This window comes from Phyllostomus discolor, chromosome 4 (genome assembly GCF_004126475.2).
Source record: "Phyllostomus discolor isolate MPI-MPIP mPhyDis1 chromosome 4, mPhyDis1.pri.v3, whole genome shotgun sequence".
Taxonomy (NCBI): domain Eukaryota; kingdom Metazoa; phylum Chordata; class Mammalia; order Chiroptera; family Phyllostomidae; genus Phyllostomus; species Phyllostomus discolor.
In genome coordinates this window covers 115756828-115775412 of record NC_040906.2, presented here as the reverse complement: position 1 = coordinate 115775412, position 18585 = coordinate 115756828, and the positions used below count along the sequence as shown (strand labels likewise).

The window sequence follows — 18585 nt, the reverse complement described above, 5'->3', positions numbered from 1 at the left end:
CTCGGAGCCAGCCGCAGCCTCGGTGACCCTGGCGCAGCTCCTGCAGCTGGTCCAGCAGGGCCAGGAGCTCCCAGGCCTGGAAAGGCGCCATATACCGGTGACCCAAGGCGAACCCACGGCGTCCCAGCTCCCGCGGAGGCCCAAGCCCTGGGAGGCCGCTGGCTCGGCCGAAGGCCCCGCGCCGCCACCCTTGACCCAGCCCACAGGCACCCCCGACCCCCAGGTTTGGAGAGAGGGAGACCCGGGAGGAGCCGCCTCCGCGCACGCAATGACTAAGCCTTCCTGAATATCAAGCAGTGGGTTCTGGAGGCTCGAGATCCTTTGCAGCCCTGAGGTCCGGAAGGTGTGACTGTCCCGCATAAACTCGTACTGAAGTCTGAGTGCTGAGCAGTTACTCCTCTTTTGTGCTTTCGTCCTGACCAATCTCAGCCGACTTAAAAGCCTCCTGGAAGCGCCACCGGTGTTTTCTGCATTCGTATTTCCGTACCATTATACTAATTAAATTTTTAAAAAATCCTGTTTCAGCCCTTAAATGTAATTGAAACAAACCTCATGCTATCTGCGATGCATAGATGTGTTTTCATTAAAAAAAATGCAACTTAGGACACATTGGGGTCTCATCCACTAGAAACAACTTCTTAGAAATACTGAGAATGTGTTTATTTTGTGCTTCATCTTATTCTGGTGGTTGTGGAAGTGAATTTGTGATTCAAATGGCATTTTGGTTTTAGACATTCTCCAGAATGACTTAACAAGTACACCAACAAATGATATCCCAAAGTATTACAGAATAGCTGGTCAGCAAAATCCCTAGAACCCCCTGGCTCTGAGCACCGGGTGGGTAAGACAGTGGGCCTTGTGGCTCCCCACACAGACTGTTCCTTCACTTTTCCCAGAAACAAAGGTAGTCCCACTTGTTCAGAGAATGGCACACCATGTTACACCCTAGATACAAACCTCTTATATATAATTCTAAGTTAAAACTATTAGTTTGCTTAATCCTTTTAACAGTCCTGGGAGGCAGATGGGCTGGCTAGACTATATTATCTCCACTTTAGTGGAAACATTATTCCTGCGTTTAGTATAAAATCTGGGATATAAACTGTGGGCTCCCACATGATTGCTTTTCCCATCCATCACTTTCACCTGATTGCACAATGCTTTACAGTTAAGAGTAATATCCATTTGAGGCAGATTAACTCCTGAGCCAACCAACCCAATTACCTATTAACCCGGCACATTTTAAGGCATTGTACTGCCATCTCACAGCTATGTTTGAGGACCCCATGGACCAGAACTGTGGCAAAGCTGATCTTAATGGACCAGGCAACACAACAGCTAACCCAGTTTTCGTCTTTAACCTGGCCTGGCACACCTTCACCGACTGCTTGTCAGGTTGAGGCTGACAGGAGAGGGAAGACTCACTTAAGGGTGGGCACTAATGGTAACACAAGCAGAACCAGACTCCGTTTCCCAGCGTGAGGCCCCAGAAGCCCTCGTGTTCCAGTGCTAGTCTACATCATTACCAGCAGGACAGTAAGCAGACCTGGAGTCCAGGGTATGCAAGGGAAGGGGTTACACAAGCTCTAGCAGGGCCTGCAAGACCAAACAGTCCAATGTCATCCATGCCAAACCAGGAAAATGCTTCCTTCTTTCATGTTGTTTTTTAAGGCGATTTTATTGAATTGCCTCCTGACATAAAAATGCCAAACTAATTGTATAAAATGCAAACATGATTGTCAAAATATATTTATTCCCAAACTTTCCCTGTGATTTATTGTATTTTTTCCCATTACTGTTTATTCCTATACCCCCTGCCACCTCCAGCCCCACCCCTTGCCATGACTTGGGTTTTTAAGGAGAGGACTGATCATCATAGGAACCAGACACCACCACCCTAAAGCACAGCAGAAATGAAAGGTGGGCAACTCCCTGAGTTAAAGATGGTACAGGTGCCTACACTCTACCACTTTATTAACAGGAAACGGCCACCAGCTTGAAGGGAAGAAGCTTTGCTCTTCCATGGGACATGGGACCAGATGAGTGAGGTCAGGGCCTGGGTGACCAATCCTGACAGTGCAGGGATCTCTCACGTGAGGTGGGTGCATGGGCCCCCAAGAGTCTATGAGCACCCCAAACTTCCAAGCAAAAACTGGAGTGTATGCATGTTTTCCTGGGTAAATGGTCCTTCCCTTCTCATAGATCCAAGAAGTCTAAAATCCTGAGCTACAGTAAGGAAGCCACCAGATACATTTAGAGCCAGCCAAGCTTGCGAGCTCACAAAGCCGTCACTGAAAAGTTGGAACAGGGACTCACAACAGAAACAACTGAGCACTGTTTTTGTGCTCTTCTAAAATGTATTTCAAGTTCTTTCCAAAACAAAGCCTTAGGAACCCCCAGGTTCAAGTATGGCTCTGGGCTTGGCATTCATGCTTGGGTATCTGTTCATCACCATTAAGCCCCTGGAGAGAAGATGGGACAAAGCGGGACCCCTCTTGCACGGCATGAGTCCTTTGCTGACTTCAAGGTGGTAGCAGTAGCGAACGTGGAAAACACACTGGACTTTTCCTTTGGAACAGGGTTGTGATAAGAAGTGTCTGCTATGAACACCACCATCTTTTCCCTGACTCCTCCCCTCCAGCTTCTGAAGATATAGCAGAAAATAATCTTCTTTGAAGATACTGGTAATTCCAAAAAACAAAAACACATGCTTCCAAGGCATTGTGCTTTCAGATATTCTGGGAGGAAGAAAAACACAATTTTGTTAATACAAACTGTGACTTGGCACCTAATAGTAGTAATCACAATAAAGACCAATTTCAAAGATTTAAGTTTCTTTCGACAAAATAGATTGTTTAGATATTCAAATCCTTTTAAAAATTCATTGTAGTATTACCTGCTCCCCAATACAGACATTTTTTTGGTTACTCGGTATTTTCTATCCTGTAATTCTTGGGATACACACAACCATGTCCTAAGCAGGCATTCACCCTTTAAGCATGTCTCCCTCCATCAGATTTGTAAAACCCTCCTCCTCTCTCTTCCTAGTGCCACAGTTCCTTTCAAACACTGGTAAGTCCAAAAATAATTTAAGTGACAAGACATGGCCCATAAAAAGTCAGCCCGAGGGTGATCTGCAGCCCCGCCTCACCTGGGTTTAGTTCAGCTGTCGGATGAGCTGATTGATGCGTTCACCTCGATAGCCAGGTGAGCCCATCTCCTTGAGGAAGCCTACTCTATTCTTGGTGGCATGACGGGCCACTGAGAGCTGGAAAGGGCACAAGAACTCTGAGATTGCCTGGAAGTTCTTCCCCGGGAAGGCAATTTCATGAATGAGGTCTTCCAAGCAAATGACACCAAACTTCCCTAAGAAACAAAAGGGTGGTTTCCTTTATTCAACATTTCCCCAGGATATCCCGAGATGCTCTCCTATGTCAGAGCTGGGCACTCCGGCAGATTCTTGGGATCTCAAGAAGAATGTAACCTGGTGTTAGCTAGTGTGGCTCAGTGGACTGAGTGCCAGCCTGAGAACCAAAAGGTTGCCTGTTCGATTCCCAGTCAGGACACATGCCTGGGTTTTTGGGCCAGGTCCCCAGTAGGGGGTGTGTGATGTATCTCTCATACATTGATGAGTTTCTCTCCCTCTTCCTCCCTCCCTCCCCCCCCCAAAAGGAAATAAAATCTTAAAAAAAAAAAAGAGAAAGAAAAGAAAGAAAGAAAGAATATAACCTGGACCCCACACCAGCACCACCAAAGATCCTTGCTTTTTGCCAAAACTGACCCGTAAGATACAACACTCACCCAGGTGCTCCTCAATTACTGTGTTGTCTGTCAAAGGGATGATTTTATTCTTGATCTTGGCTTGTCCACGTTTCAAGATGAGTTCCCGGACAGACTTCAGATTTGGAAATCTATTCAAGGCAGAAAAAAGTACAGCCTTAACCATCCCCTGGCACACTGCATTACACTGGCCACTCAGTCCTGCAGCCTGGCTGAGGAGAGGTTCTCCCAACCACCACTCCCTTCACATGGAGTGTCCTGCAACCACGCTGTAGCTGGGATGCTAGGGAACAGTTAAGAGGATAAAAAACTACAGCGGCCCTAATTGTGTAATTAGAAATTAAAATTTATAAACATAAATGTTACCAGGCAAAAATTTCATTTCCCAGGCAAAGATAAGTCCTGGCTTATACAGTCTAGGACAGGGGTGTCAAACTCATTTTCACCGAGGGCCATATCAGCCTCACGGTTGCCTTCAAAGGGAAGAATACAATTTTAGGACTGTATACGTATAACTACACCTTAACAGTTAAGTGAGAGCTTGGTGCTGCTGCCAGGTAGAAACAAAGCGCTGGGCCGGATAAAACAAGGTGGAGGGCTGGATTCGGCCTGCGGGGCTTGTGTTTGCCACCTGTGGTCTAGGACTTTGGCCTCAGGTGACCCTCTACTCAAGATGGTACAAGAATTTAAAATGAAATCCACGCGTTTGTTAGGTTTTAATATTTGCAGGAGTGCTACTCTTACATAAGCACTGCTCCCAGTTCTCCCTTGAGACCCCAAGAATTAGCATCCGCTCCACCTGTCTTATTCAGCCTGGGCCTCCACAGGAACAAGCCCCGCCACGGTCCTGTCTGTGGCACATTACCAGCAGCATGGGCACCTCCCACTCTACCTGCCCTGTATTCCAAGGTTCTCATGGCTGGCCATACTATTTCTGGTGACTGTGGTCACAGCAAAATGTTCTTTCAACCCAGCAACAAGAGCCTGGGAGGACAGTTACCTACCCTGTGCATCCTAATGTTCTCCACACACCCAAGTACAATCTAATGTGAACCCATGCACAAAAAGAGCCTCACTCACCCCCAGGTCACATAAGGTTCCACTACGCGCAGCGTTTTTATGGTTCGGGGGGTCACTTGGACAAAGACACCACTGAAAATCTTCTTCAGGCGAAGCCTTGCAATGGTCCTCTGCACCGTTAAACTCACTCCATTAACCCTGAAATGAACAGCAGAGGAAGTCAGGCTCTGGCCGTTAATGTCAGCCCAGCAGGAACCTAGGAAACACATGCCACTTCCGGACATCCAGAGAGAAAGACACACTGTGCCTTAGAGTTCAGCCGAACAGCAGGCAGCTACATAAGCAGATCGTTTCCACACAACGTGGAGCAATGCCTGAGGCGCTAGCTACTGTGGGAACGCACAAGTCGTCTCTGAACCTGTGGTGTGTCCGGGTGGGGGATGCAGAACTGTGTATGTTGAGCTAAGGAAGCTGGACTTGCTTCTGTGGTCAGTGAAAACTCTAGAAAACTTTAAGTAAAGAAGACAGGATCAGATTTCTTTTTGAGCACAGAGGACAGATCTCAGAGTGTGACACCAGAGGCAGGGAAACCAGAGACGATGCGATAATCCAGGGAAGACTGTGGGCAGTGGGAGGAGGGAGGGCTCAGAGGTAAGGAATTAGAACTCCCAGATCTCTGGTCTGGGTGACTGGGCAGGGAAGCAGGAAGAGGCAGGGTTGTATGTGCAGGTGGGAGCAGGCAAGGAAAACGCCAATGAGTGTGTGGAAAGTCCTCACTTCACTCTCCCTGGCACTGCATATGCTCTATTCACCGAACTGCGGTTCCGCTCCTAGAAAGATGCCTCAATCCCCCACGTCAGGACCTTGTGCATCTAAGCTGGAAAGCCTTTCCTGGACACTGGTGAGCTTCTTACATGTTTGCAGGCCTCAGCTGTAAGTTCCTGCTTTAGAAGAGTCAGATCAGTCTGTTTACCCTCTGAGGCAAAACCTATGCTACGCTCAGCCCTGAACTCCTAGCACAACCTGCCTCGTGGCTTAAGGCCTATTATCTTGTCCCCTTAGCAAGGGTCTAAAGCTGAGTTGAACACTTGCCCAGTCACCTACCTTTGGATGCGCACAACGAAGGCCAAGGAGTGTTCATCTGGCACTTCCAAACCATGAGGTTTCACTTCCAGGCGTCGGAGGCGTACCTTGTCACGCTGCTGCCGCCAGGCATCATGGAGGAACCATTCCAGTCGCTTAAACTTTATATCTTTTCCTTTCCTCTGCTACAGAGAAGGCAGATCATCACCACCACTTTGTGTCTCTGATCATCTCCACTTCCACAACAGTAATTCGTTGGTCTAGTTACCGAGCTCATTTCCCCCATGTTTCGAGAAGGGGAGCCCACAAACTCCTTCATTCTTACCCAGAGGAAAAGTGAGACTCTCAAGTAAGGGTGTAGTTGGGAAAATGTAGCAACTACTAGGAAAGGTCTCTGATAAACAAACACATTGGTTCACATGCTGGTAGGCAATGTTTACCAACAAACATTCATGGAACCCAACCTTGAAGCACCATAAAGTACAAAAGAAGCAGGAGTCTGTTTTGTTCCCTGCCTCCAAAATATACATTTATCCAAAAACATTTAGCAAATAGCAAACCTGGCACATTTATAAAACCATGTTTTCTTCCAGGTACACATGTCTGATCTCTCACATCACTTAGTATGAACCCAGATGGCACAGGCTCCACTCCACATTTTCCATAACAAACTACTCCAGTACTTTGCCCAAAAAAAGTGTTTGATGAATATTTGCTAAATGAAGACATGAACCTGTACATGTACCTGTACAATCAAACTGATGCGGGTGGGTGGGTGGGAAGGGACAGTAAATTTAGTTGGACAAAAATCACCAAATAGAAATTCTAATTCCATCCTCCTGGTCCCCCACCATTACCTCCTTCTTTTCCAAAAGTGCCTGCTTTGCCTGGGTGGCTTTGAGGGCCTGATAAGCCTTCCTCTTTTTCAGGAGATTTTCTGGAACCAAAGGGATCTTTCTTCTTTGCCTGACACAGAAAATTGAGAACGTGACAATATTTAGGAAGCGAGTCTTCAGGGGATTTCCAAACCATTTCCTAGGCTTCGGGAAACATTACTGTCTTGAACCCTTCAGTCACTGTTCGTCGTAATGTCAACGCAGTTTTTACTGACACAGCCTTTTATAAACACTAGCAACAATGACACCCTGGTACAACGCTGTGGGCACAGGGGATAGGGGAGGGGGGTGTAGACCCATCTGCTGCGGGAACACCAAAGTCAGGCTGGGTGAACACAACTCCGGCACTCCCCCTGGAAGTCAACCTTCACCCCTCTATGTAACCCGAATTTGACGACGGCGCTCTCCATCCGTCCAGCCCCCCCAACCCTACGGGTCCTCACCCTTCACTCCCCACCCTCTGTAATCTGGAGCCCTTTCTATTCTCTCCCTTCAGCCCACAAATACCCTCGTTTTTCACCATCGAGAAACTAAACATCGTGGATGACACTGGATGCTCAATGACCCACGCCAGCGATTCCAAGTACCAAATACTCACTCTCCCTCCGCCATCTTCGCAACGCTGCGGCTACTGCGCAGGCGCAGTTCGACCACGTGGGGAGGAGCGGAACCACTCTATGTTTACTTGACCATAGAGGCGTCTCTTCTAGTTCACAACCCGGATCCCAAGCACCCTGTTATCTGCGCGAACCGCTGAGGTCTTGTTAAGTCCGACTCCTGCTAAGAGTTGCGAAAGCTTTCTTCACACTGCTTCCAAGTGTAATAGAGCCCAGAAATCTTCAACATCCAGCCCTTTTCATTTAAGTTATATTCTGCTGGCGGCTGGACTGGAAACAATGAAAAGCTTGCCACAATGCACGACATCCGGTGGAGGGTGGGCTCTGCTCTCCGGCTTCCGCTGAGCTGCGCGACTGCCGGAGAGAAGGCCGGCAGGTTTGGCTACCTTCGCCTTCTCGCTCGCTGCAGCGGGGCAGAGCCGGGGTTTGCGGGTTTGGCTCTCACGTGTGGGCGGAGGTGTTGTGGACGACTTAGGATGGTGAAGTGAAGATCTGATTTTGCCTGCCCAGCTCCATCAGTGAGCCCTTTATTTGTATCTTAGTTTCCTCTATCCATAAAATGGGTGTAGTAATGGATTTTATCTAAAATCATCACGAGGGTTATATGAGCCTCTTCACATACAGCACTTAGCGCAAAGTCTGACGGTAAGCAGTCAACAGTTATCAGTGCCGGGCTGAAAACTAGAAATTCATTCTTGTCATCTCAGAACATTCCCACCTACCACCTGGAATAGGCTTCCTTCTTTCTCAGTCTTCATAAAGCAACGAAAAATAACTCAAATTCTGTCTTTTCTGAAAACCTCCAGAGCATCGCGTGTCGAGCATCAATGTGCATAGGAGCCACTGAGGATCTTGTAAAATGCGGGTTTTTATTCAGGAGGGGGTGGGGGATTCGAGAAGATAATTGGCGGTTTTTTTTAATAAATTTTTAAAAAATTTTATTTATTTATCTTTAGAGAGGGAAGGGAGGGAAGGGGAGAGAGAGAGAAACATCAATGTGCGGTTGCTGGGGGTTCTGGCCTGCAACCCAGGAGTGTACCCTGGCTGGGGATCGAACCTGGAATACTTTGGTTCCCAGCCCGCGCTCAATCCACTGAGCTACACCAGCCAGGGCTATAGTTGGCGTTTTTAACATGCTTCAAAGTGATTGGGGGGGGGGGGGGGGCTTCAGGTCTATAGCCAGATTTTGACTAGCAAGTTTCAAGTAGTCCCTTTCTCTGGATTCTTTCAGCACGTTACTGTATTTTTTATATTTTTTCCCCAAGATTCTAGAAAGGTGGAGGCCATACCTGCCTTGCCCATCCCTGATCCTAAGGGGTATCTTCATCTTAATCTCAGCACAACCGGCATTTTGGGCCAGGTAATTCTTTGTCCTGGGGGCTGTCCTGTGCACTGTTGGATGTTTAGCAGCTTCCCAAGCTTACACCCACTATAAGCCACTAGCACCCCCACGCCAGCTGTGACAAAAATGTGTCCAGGCATTGCCCAGTCTCTGGTACAGTATATTTATCCTAAGGGTCTAAAGTAATGGTATTATATGACAGCACTTAATTACCACAGAATATGTCCTGTACTATTTGGCTTATTTTGTCCCCCAGTTAGATTGAGTGCTCTGAAGGCAGGGAACTTGTCTTCTAATTCTCTGAACCTTCTACAGCACCTGTCAGAACAATGGGCACTCACAGGGGCATCACATTGGTATGTGTTATGTAACTAGTGCAGCCAGAAAGATAGTGCCCTGCTCTGATCTCAGTACCTGCTGAATAAATGTGAAGGACAATACAGGCTTCAGGGTCATAGACTGATGGGAGGCTTACTCTCACTCCAATCTCACCACGTGTCTTTGTAAAGAGCCAGAACCAGGAGGGTCACCAAAGTGTAAAACATCCTTTAGACAGTGAACAAGGAAGAGAAATAAGTCAATATTTTGTAATTTCCCCTGTCTACAGGTAAAATGTAGGTTCTGTGGTATTGACATACTTGGAAGAGGAGGCATTTCGGGGATTTCAACAATATTCCTGGCTGCGAAGACCGGAGGCCAGGATTCAGGAAAGGCTTCCCAATGCCGACAGGTGGTGCCCGGAGTGTACTTCTCGGTGCCCAAGCCACTGTTCCACCAGACTGGTCAGAAAAAAGGGGTGGAGCCCTTTTCAACCAGAAATTGTTCACTGGCTGAACATGTTTACTCGGCTTTTGCCATGTGCTCAAACAGTAGGTGAGGTACAGGTTTTTGTTTTTGTTTTTTTTTTTCAAAGTGAGGTTACTGAATGAGAATGTGGCATGGGCATTTGCAGCCTCAAGAATCTTACTCTTTTTAGCTTGTCCTCAGGGCCTCTGTTCTCTTGACCACTTCAGTTGTCCGTCGTTAGGGAATGATGAAATTGTGGAAGGCTGTGCAACTGTATGCAGTGAGGTAGGTCTTTAAATCCCAAAGTCTCAGCGGTAGATGTTTTTCATGTTTGGCCTGCTGACAACCATTCCCATTTCCTAACAGTCTCTTGTACACAGGTCTGTCCTTCATGTACATTCTTGTGGGAGTGGAGTACCAAATCCATAGGCTTGCCCTCCATACAGAAGTTGCAAGTATCTCTGGGAGGTCTGTTTCAGTCCTCCTCCCTGCCCAGTGGGAAGGGCACAAGACCCTAAACTTTCCTCCTTTGGTATTGAATTTTGAGAAATAATGACAGAAGAAATGTAGGTTTGGGGCAAGACTTTTTTTTTAAAGATTTTATTTATTTTTAGAGAGGGAAGGGAGGGAGAAAGAGAGAGAGAGAGACATCATCGTGCGGTTGCTGGGGGTCATGGCCTGCAACCCAGGCATGTGCCCTGACTGGGAATCGAACCTGGGACACTTTGGTTCCCAGCCCGCGATCAATCCACTGAGCTACGCCAGCCAGGGCCATTTATTGCTGTTTTAATGTTCATAGTTTTGATCTTCTTTTTCTTAGATAAGTCCCTGTAATGTTTCATATAATAATGGCTTAGTGATGATGAACTCCTTTAGCTTTACCTTGTCTGGGAAGCACTTTATCTGCCCTTCCATTCTGAATGATAGCTTTGTTGGATAGAGTAATCAAAGTGGTAGGTCCTAGCTTTTCATCACTTTGAATACTTCTTGCCAGTCCCTTCTTGCCTGTAAATTATCTTTAACTCTCCACTTTCCTCTTGCTGCTTTTAAGATTCTCCCTTTATCTTTAACCTTTGGCATTTTAATTATGATGTGTGTTGGTGTGGTCCTCTTTGGGTCCCACTTGTTTGGGCTTCCTGGCCTTGTATGTCTATTTCCTTCACCAAATCAAGGAAGTTTTCTTTCATTATTTTTTCAAATTAGTTTTTATTTTCTTGCTCTTCCTCTTCTTCTTGCACCCCTGATTCGGATGTTGGCATGTTTGGAGATGTCTCAGAGTCTCCTTATACTATCCTTATTTTTTTCAGTTTTTTTTCTTCTTGCTGTTCTAGTTAAATTTTTTTTTTCTTCCTTGTGTTCCAAACCATTGATTTGAATCTCAGCTTCATCTCCACTGTGGTTCCCTATGGATTTTTCTGTATTTCACTTAATGCAACCTTCATATCTGCTTGGGTCTTTCTTTAAGATTTAAGATTTTAAAAAATTTATTTTTGGAGAGGGGAAGGGAGGGAGAAAGAGAAACATCAATGTGTAGTTGCCTCTCATGCGGCCCCTACTGGGCACCTAGCCCGAAACCCAGGCATGTGCCCTGACTGGGAACTGAACTGATGACCATTTGGTTCACAGGCCAGTGCTCAGTCCACTGAGCCATACCAGCCAGGGCTTGACTATGTATTTTTTAAGACTTCTTTCAGGGCCAGCATTTTGTGGTTGTGTGAATTGACCTCAGAACCCCCCTGCCAACACATCCCACGATAAGTTATGTCAGTATTCTCCGCACTTTGGGATCACTTGGAATCCTACTCTTTTTCACTTGAGCTAATTGAGCAGCGCCTTCTCAGTAAGGCAAAAGCACCACACCCAACACACCTGAAATGGGCCCTATCTGTAGTTACCTATCCTTCTTGGGTAATGAAACATAGTTTCCACATCTCTTTCTTGGGTAATGACCCTTCTTGCAGCCTACTTTGTTTGGTTTCAAGCTTTCCTGGCTTCTTCATAGGGGGCCATGGCTTACCAGGCAGCATGTGGGAAAGACATTATAGCAGGTCCTGGAATAACATCATTTTGTCATAACACTGATGAGATGCTGTAGGAACTTAACTCTTGTTTATATCAATTAGGTTATGGTAAAATTGGTTTTATTACCGTATTTTCAAGAACCTATCAATGACCTTAAGTGAGGACTTACTATAGGGTGAGAGCAGCCAGATTAGCCTGGAGTTGAAGACGATGACATGGACAACAGCTTTTGATCTTGAAAAACAAGCATAAGGGAGCAAACGGGGGAAGGAAAAAAAGAACAGGTGAAGGAAAGCAGCTGTTTGAGGGTCAAGGGTAGACACAGGAAAGCTAGGGTAGGAAGGAGACTGTGCAGTACGCGAAACAAACCCAAACTGGAAAAACCCAAACCTCTTCTGAACTGTTTCCGGGACAATGGAATATGAGCTTTTTCTACCTCCCATACTTCTTAACATTTCACACCCTACGCGATGGAGGGTCAGGACAAGTCTTCCTAGTTTACCAGGGAGGAAGCTGCGGCTGCGAGTGACCCTCCTGAAAGTGTCTGATTGTGTGTTAGGTGCAGTGCTGGGACTCGTCTCCAGATTCTGCTGCCAAAGGTACATTCTGCCCAAACCCTTGCACTGCTTTCCTTGACCTTCAGAGAAACTTTTTTTTTCTTCCTCCATAAGGATCTTCTCGCCTTTGCGAATGTTGTCCAAGGCCAGGCTACAGCGCACGTCTATGAGGAATGCAGATCAGGGTTTCTCGTAGGCCTTTCGCCTGTAGCGATGTAGACACAGGCTGTTCATGTAACAGAATCCACTCTGCTACAGATGTGCCTCTACCATTTGTGTGTATACCAAACCAGGCTCCTCCACATATCTAACACTATAATTACTAAATTCATTTACCTTAATTCCTACAGAAAGTTTTCCCCCCCTCAAACATAACCTAGGAAACTGTACTAAGAACCAGGACACGGAAATACAGTTTGTAGCCTTTACCAAGTGGCAGTCCTAAAGAAATGTGGCCCTGGTTTTTTTTTTCTGTGGATCCCCAGTCAGTTCCCAAGTGTAATGTAGTTATTTGCTTGTTTTCTCTCGAGACAGTGAGCTTTATGAAAAGAAATCCTTCCTTCCTGGCTGGTGTGGCTCAGTGGATTGAGCGCCAGCCTGTGAACCAAAGAGTCACTGGTTTGACTCCCAGTCAGGGCACATGCCTGGGTTGCAGGCCAGGCCCCTGGGCGTATGTGAGAGGCAACCACACACTAATGATTCTCTCCCTCCTTCCCCTCTAAAAGTAAATAAATAAAATCTTCAAAAAAAAGAAGAGAAATCCGTCCTGAATTACACACATATCCCCCATGTCTGTTGACTGCCTGGAGGTTTGGTGGTTAACGCTGCCCAGCGGGATCCCCTGGGCAGCACACACAGGGCCGAGCAGAGCCGGAGCCTGGGCTTGAGCTTCGTCCCATGAGGACAGCACAGCTGGTCCTGCTTGAGTGGTGCAGTTTCAGTGATCCCCAGACGGTGGCGTTTGTTTCTCTCCCCCTCTCTTCACCTCCAAGAATCTACTGGCTACTTTCTCCACGTCAGGGAGTACTAAGGATCCCTCTCCAGAAACAAGGCGGTAAACACAGGGCTTTAACCATCTTAGAGAAAGTGCCTGGTGTCTCTGGGCTTGCCACTGGGGAACAGAGACGGATCCTAACTAAGTAGCCAGGTGGCCCTTCCTTCCAACTCCTCATTCACGGGGACCCCCACTGCAAAGGGATCGAAGACAAGAATGTCATGATGGACACACATTTATCCTTAGCAAAAGAAGCTTGACACTAGGGCAACACTGCAAAAGACATTAAGGGATCCATCCACTGATGTAACGATTCCTGCAATAATTATTCTAATTTCTGTTAGTTATAGAGGACAACTTCCTATTTATATTATAGATTGATTATTGCTGAATCTTGTGTTCATGACTTCTATTGCTTTCAGGGTGGGGGGAAGCAATGAAACCATAAAGTAAGGGGGGGTAGTAGTATGAATTCTAGGCCCCTGGAAATACATTTCATCCTCTGATGTTATCCTTAACAATCTGGGTAGAGTCATACACGTGAGGACAGGAACTCAGAAGGGCCTCATGGTGCTCATTTTACAGATAAGATTACAGACATTTCTCAATACAATTTGGTCAAAGGTGTGACTCCAAAGAGAAACATGTTAATTCTGGAACAAGTACATAAAACAATTTTATTTAGCCCTTAACCTTCCTGTCCTGGCAGAAACAACGTAATACAAGACTGCACGGAAGAAAGCTTCCTACAGATTGAAGCTCCCTGATGTAACTGTCCAGTGACCCCACTCGTGCTCCCTTGGCTATGGAAGGGCCCCGTGACAGAAGCAGGAGGAGGTCAGAGGTGTACGTGGTTACACTTTCTCACTGACCAACTTTGTTTAATTTGCAACTGTTTGGAAAGGCCGGTCAATTAAAATTCTACCCCCTCACTGTTTAGGCTACTTTTTGGCAATGGTAAACATATTTTACGCTCACACTGAACACTTACCCTTTTCTTCTGGGAAGAGCAGCCATTCCTACTTGCAAAATCAAGACAATCACAGTTGCACATTTTCCCAAATCTTTGGCTGTATTGCAATGGTTGGTTCATTTTGTAATCTCCAACTAAACATTTCCTAACCATGGATTAACAATATAGTTACTGACTGGTTTCTTTAACAGTATTTATCCAACATAACAAAATAAACTGCAATTTGTTATACTTTTTTTTTACAAAACATTTTATAAATATTTTTACAAAATGTATACAAAGCAATTTCAAGTGAGACATACTATACAAATGAAGGTATTTAAGCAAATAAAGCCCACACCACACTGACAGTGAGTGACGCGTCCTCTTTGAAGTCAAGTCAGTCTGTAAGGCCTCCCTAATCTAACAAAGTCTACTAAATTCTTCAGAGCTAAAATAGTTCTTTTTTCGTAATTGCCAGTTTAAAATTTGCTTTACCTTTAGGCAGTACTTAAGGACACAGAAAATCAAATGCTTAATAACAAATCCACGCTTTTCCACAACAACAGAAAAAGAAAGAAAATGATTTTTGTTACTGAGTACAAGTAGTTCTAAAACTTAACTTTGACTATGAACCTGAACAACTGAATGTTGGCCACCCGAGGCTGAGCTCTCTTACCCTTCGCTGGAGGGGGCTCGACATGCAGGTTATGACCTGTGCGCACATAACCTAATCACAGGAGTAAAATGCATTTCGTAATCTTCATTTGCCATTATCCAGAATCTTTCCTCCATAAAAAGTAAACTTACATACAAGGACACAGAAATTTACAAGTTTCATTTTGGTAAATTAGGCTCTCCATTTGATAGACAATGTTAGGGCTTAAAAACCCTTTCGGATGGTATACAGAAAAGCTGGGGTCGGGGGCAGTGGGACAGGCGAGGGGAGAGGTGTGACAAATGTACACAAAACTTATCTTGTCTCTTAAGAATTCCACTGATTCGCAGTAATTAATGTAACTCATTAGCAGCCTTCATGAAGGCTTCCAGGTATAAAGTTCCACAATGAGAAGAATTTGATCAGGAGGGGCTATCTTTAAGTCTCGCTAGGAATGAGGGGGTATGAGCCCTAAGGGAAGAACAGCCTATGAAATCGGGGGTTCGGGGCAGGGTGTTACCCTAGCACTGCCCGAACAGAATGTTCCACCTGGCAACACCAACTTATCTTTCTAACACATTACAATAAAGAAAAAGGGAAATCTGCAACTTGGGCATTGGCACAAATAAGGAAAAAATGGTGACCCTAGGATGGCCCAGATTTTCCAATTCCTATTGGTGGGGGCAGGGGGGTGGAGGTGGGGAGAAGGTACTCCGCTTCCAAGAAGACTGGCTGTCTCACAGGGTGCCTTCACATGGAGGGACAAAGGGGCAGGGAGAGTACAGGTCTTCTGTTGCTGTGTTTTCTAGTAATCAGAGGCCTTCCTTTCCATCACAGGGCAATCTGGAAGATAAATGTCCAACATGATGACAATGGGAGTCATCCCCATTCCAGGACAGCCAGATGCAAATCCTGGCAATGTGTTAGAGTGGAGACCAGTGGGTGCACCTCTGAAGCCAGAGAGATCGAATTAGTGAGAGAATGCATACACAGAAGGGGGAGCGTGCACACACGCTGTAACCACAATGACCTCAGATCTGAACAGTTCAGGCACGTTCACATATGCATGTGTACAGGTCAAACACCACTATGTAGCTTTCCCATGGGCAGTACATAACAGATGGTTACAATACAGTGAGAATGAAAGTAGTAACAACAGAAATGGGATGACCTGGGGTGGGTACAGAAGAAAGGAAAACGGGGAAAGCTCCCTGAAAAGAAATATAAATAAATAAAGCAACAAGTCATGTTCACTAATATGAACATAGGCCAAACACAAACCATGACAGGGCGTGTCCTTTGGCTCTCAAGTGGGAATCCCACGTCTCAAATCTCTCCTTTCCGTGGTGGGCTGGCTGGGTACCTTTGGTTTGTTTGTGTTTTGGTAATGATTGCTCCTAGAGGTGACTACTGTTCTCAGACAACAAGAAGCAGAAACAAGGCCAAAGTCCCCTAAAGGATTCAACTGAAAAATTACAACATTGCTTTCAAATGAAAGTGCTTTGACACTTGGCTGTTTGCAGTGGGAGAGGGTGCAAAGACAGGTTAAATGAAATAAAACCCAGCAACAAACAAAAACGTACATTGTATGTTGACTATATCCAATCATAAAAGGTAAAATGCTTGTTTTTTCTCAATAGTTAACATATATATGCTTTTACATATATACATAGTATATTCCGCATGGCTCTATCCCGGCCTCCCCTGTACACTGTGCCATTAACTGGTTTCCATTCTCCTTTATTTAGCCTGGTGAAATGATCTCAAGTCATGTCATTAAGAACAGAGCATTGCCCACATGGAATCCAACATGGATCTGCTGAAAGAGCGCGAGGTTGTGCTCCAGGAGCATCGGGAAAGCACTCGGACAGTGAGCGAGGAAGCCCTGCCAATGCCCTGCTCAGGTGCTGCCCCCGCGCTGAGCGGTCCCTGGTGGGGCCGCCAGCAACCTGCTGCCCAGAGGTGGCTGAAGGGGAGAACTTGTGGTCTCCTCTCCAACAACAACAAAAAAAAACCCCAAAAGTAAAAATTTTAAGATAAAGCGGGAAATTCTTTAAAAAGTAGCTTCTATCAGTCCTATTTGATTTTCTTTAATAAGTCTATTCTTTTCAAATGACTTATGATTGTCAGAACTTTACCCAGGGCCAAGTATACTGTGATCTCATTGAGTTACAGTATTTTTAAAAAAATAAAACAGGTAAACAACAACAACAAAAAGACTAAAAGCGCTTTCAGAACACTTGAAATGTGTAGGGCCTGTCAGACTGCTTTCTAACAAAGATTAATTTACGAAAGGATCTCCCTGTAACCACGATGAGTATTGCTCTTAAACAAAGAATGGGGTTGAGATTAGAAAGGATAACCTGTGATGAAGGAGCAAGCAGTTCTGGAGACAGGAGACCGGTTCCATTTGCTTTTGCCAGGAAAGACTATAACGTGTCCGGGGCGGGGTACGGGTGGGGGAGGGGCAGGGGCAGGGGCAGGGCTGCTGCTATTAACACTCTAGAATACTATTTACAGCTGCTTCTAAAATGGAGTCAGTTTCTACAACGCCTTCACTGTGGTCTGGGATGAACTTTTCCAGGCAGTTTTCCTGCGAAGCCATTGGAGAAAAGTTGGGGAAATCTAACTCAACAGAGCCGCTAATGGCGGGGTCACTCTGGGTCTGCCGCCCAGCCTTTTTGAGTTCCAAGATGTTTTTAAATGTTGTTTCCAAACTCTTAGTGAGCTGGAGATCTGGCTGGGGCTCGCCCGACCCTTTCATGATGTCTGTGTGTAAAACTTCATTCTTTGGAGAACTCCTCAGAGTTTTGTCCTGGAAGGAATTGTTACACGTCATCTCCAAGTGAGAATCTGCTAGTGTACTCGAGAGTTTGCTCTCAGTACCATGATCCGGTCTCGACGAGGTTTTCCGGGGCCCTTCGGGGATGGCAGCGCACTCGCTGCCCTTCAGGGCGTCTCTCCGGCTGGTTTTCTCTTCAGACGCACTCCGGTACTGAACTAAGCCCACTTTGTCAAATTTCAGTGCTCTGCCGAGGCATTCCGTTTTTTTAGAAATGTTTCCTTCCGCGGAGACCACGATGTGGTTAGGCACTGGATGAAATTGGTCATGATTCACTGGTTCTGCCATGCCTGGTTTGGTTCGGTCTCTGCTTTGGGCCTTGGCCGTCACATGGAGAGAGCTGGTTGTTTTACCACCATGCTGGTCACTCCTGCCAAACTGCGTCTCCTGAGCAGCTTTATCAGGTTTGAAGGAACAACAGAAATCAGCTTGAAAACCCTCTGGAAATGGGAACAAAAAGAACGTTAATGAATGGAGAGAGTAAGGGCAATACAACAGACCCTCAGTGGGTCAGGTGCAAAGCCATCTTGCTCCAGCCCAGCCCGCACCACTGAGATAATCTTTCATGTCCAAGAAGGTGCGGGGGCACAGTCATCGAGGGGGCACCCTGTGAAAGTAACAGGGCTGTAGGGTCACAGCCTCCAGATGAGCAGCTTAGACCTCTTTGCAAAGGTAGCTGCTGGATGACAATAGGAAAAACTAGAGAGGCAAAAAGCTCCACTTTGATTTAATCTCTTACTGTTATTTTTAAATAGTCTTTTAAATTACCAACTGCTTTGAAACTGTGTGAAAACAGAAATTAGATGCTAGTATCAGCCTGGTTCATTTCCTTGGGACACAGAGCTCTGGAAGGAGGCTTTGGCAGGGCACGGTGTATCTTTGGGTGATGGCACTCTAGTCACTCTGGACACATGTGAGGGGGCCTGGCAGAATTAGCTGCATTTTGCCAGGAGCACAAAACAAAGATCGATATTGATCCAAAATGACATCGGCTTGGAAGGACAGTGGGGAACTGTGTCTGTAAGCGAACACTGAG

The 18585-nt window shown here is 46.0% G+C and overlaps 2 protein-coding genes across 4 annotated transcripts in view; both read right to left on the bottom strand.

The window, feature by feature from the left end:
- Positions 1-1669: 1669 nt before the first annotated feature.
- RPL7L1 (ribosomal protein L7 like 1) lies at positions 1670-7696 on the bottom strand. Its single transcript, XM_028509128.2, has 7 exons — positions 7378-7696; positions 6741-6849; positions 5905-6068; positions 4861-4998; positions 3802-3911; positions 3152-3366; positions 1670-2738 (listed from the first exon to the last, which is right to left on the bottom strand). The coding sequence occupies exons 1-6, from the start codon at positions 7389-7391 to the stop codon at positions 3158-3160; spliced, it is 744 nt and encodes a 247-aa protein (XP_028364929.1). The 5' UTR covers positions 7392-7696; the 3' UTR covers positions 1670-2738; positions 3152-3157.
- A 6086-nt stretch (positions 7697-13782) lies between these two features.
- Positions 13783-18585, bottom strand: part of BICRAL (BRD4 interacting chromatin remodeling complex associated protein like) — a 72902-nt gene continuing 68099 nt past the window's right edge. For all 3 annotated transcript variants that reach the window (XM_028508713.2, XM_036025042.1, XM_028508714.2), the window contains exon 12: positions 13783-17989. In XM_028508713.2, the coding sequence (XP_028364514.1) occupies positions 17202-17989 (788 nt within the window). In that variant the 3' untranslated portion in view covers positions 13783-17201. The remainder of the gene's footprint in view (positions 17990-18585) is intronic.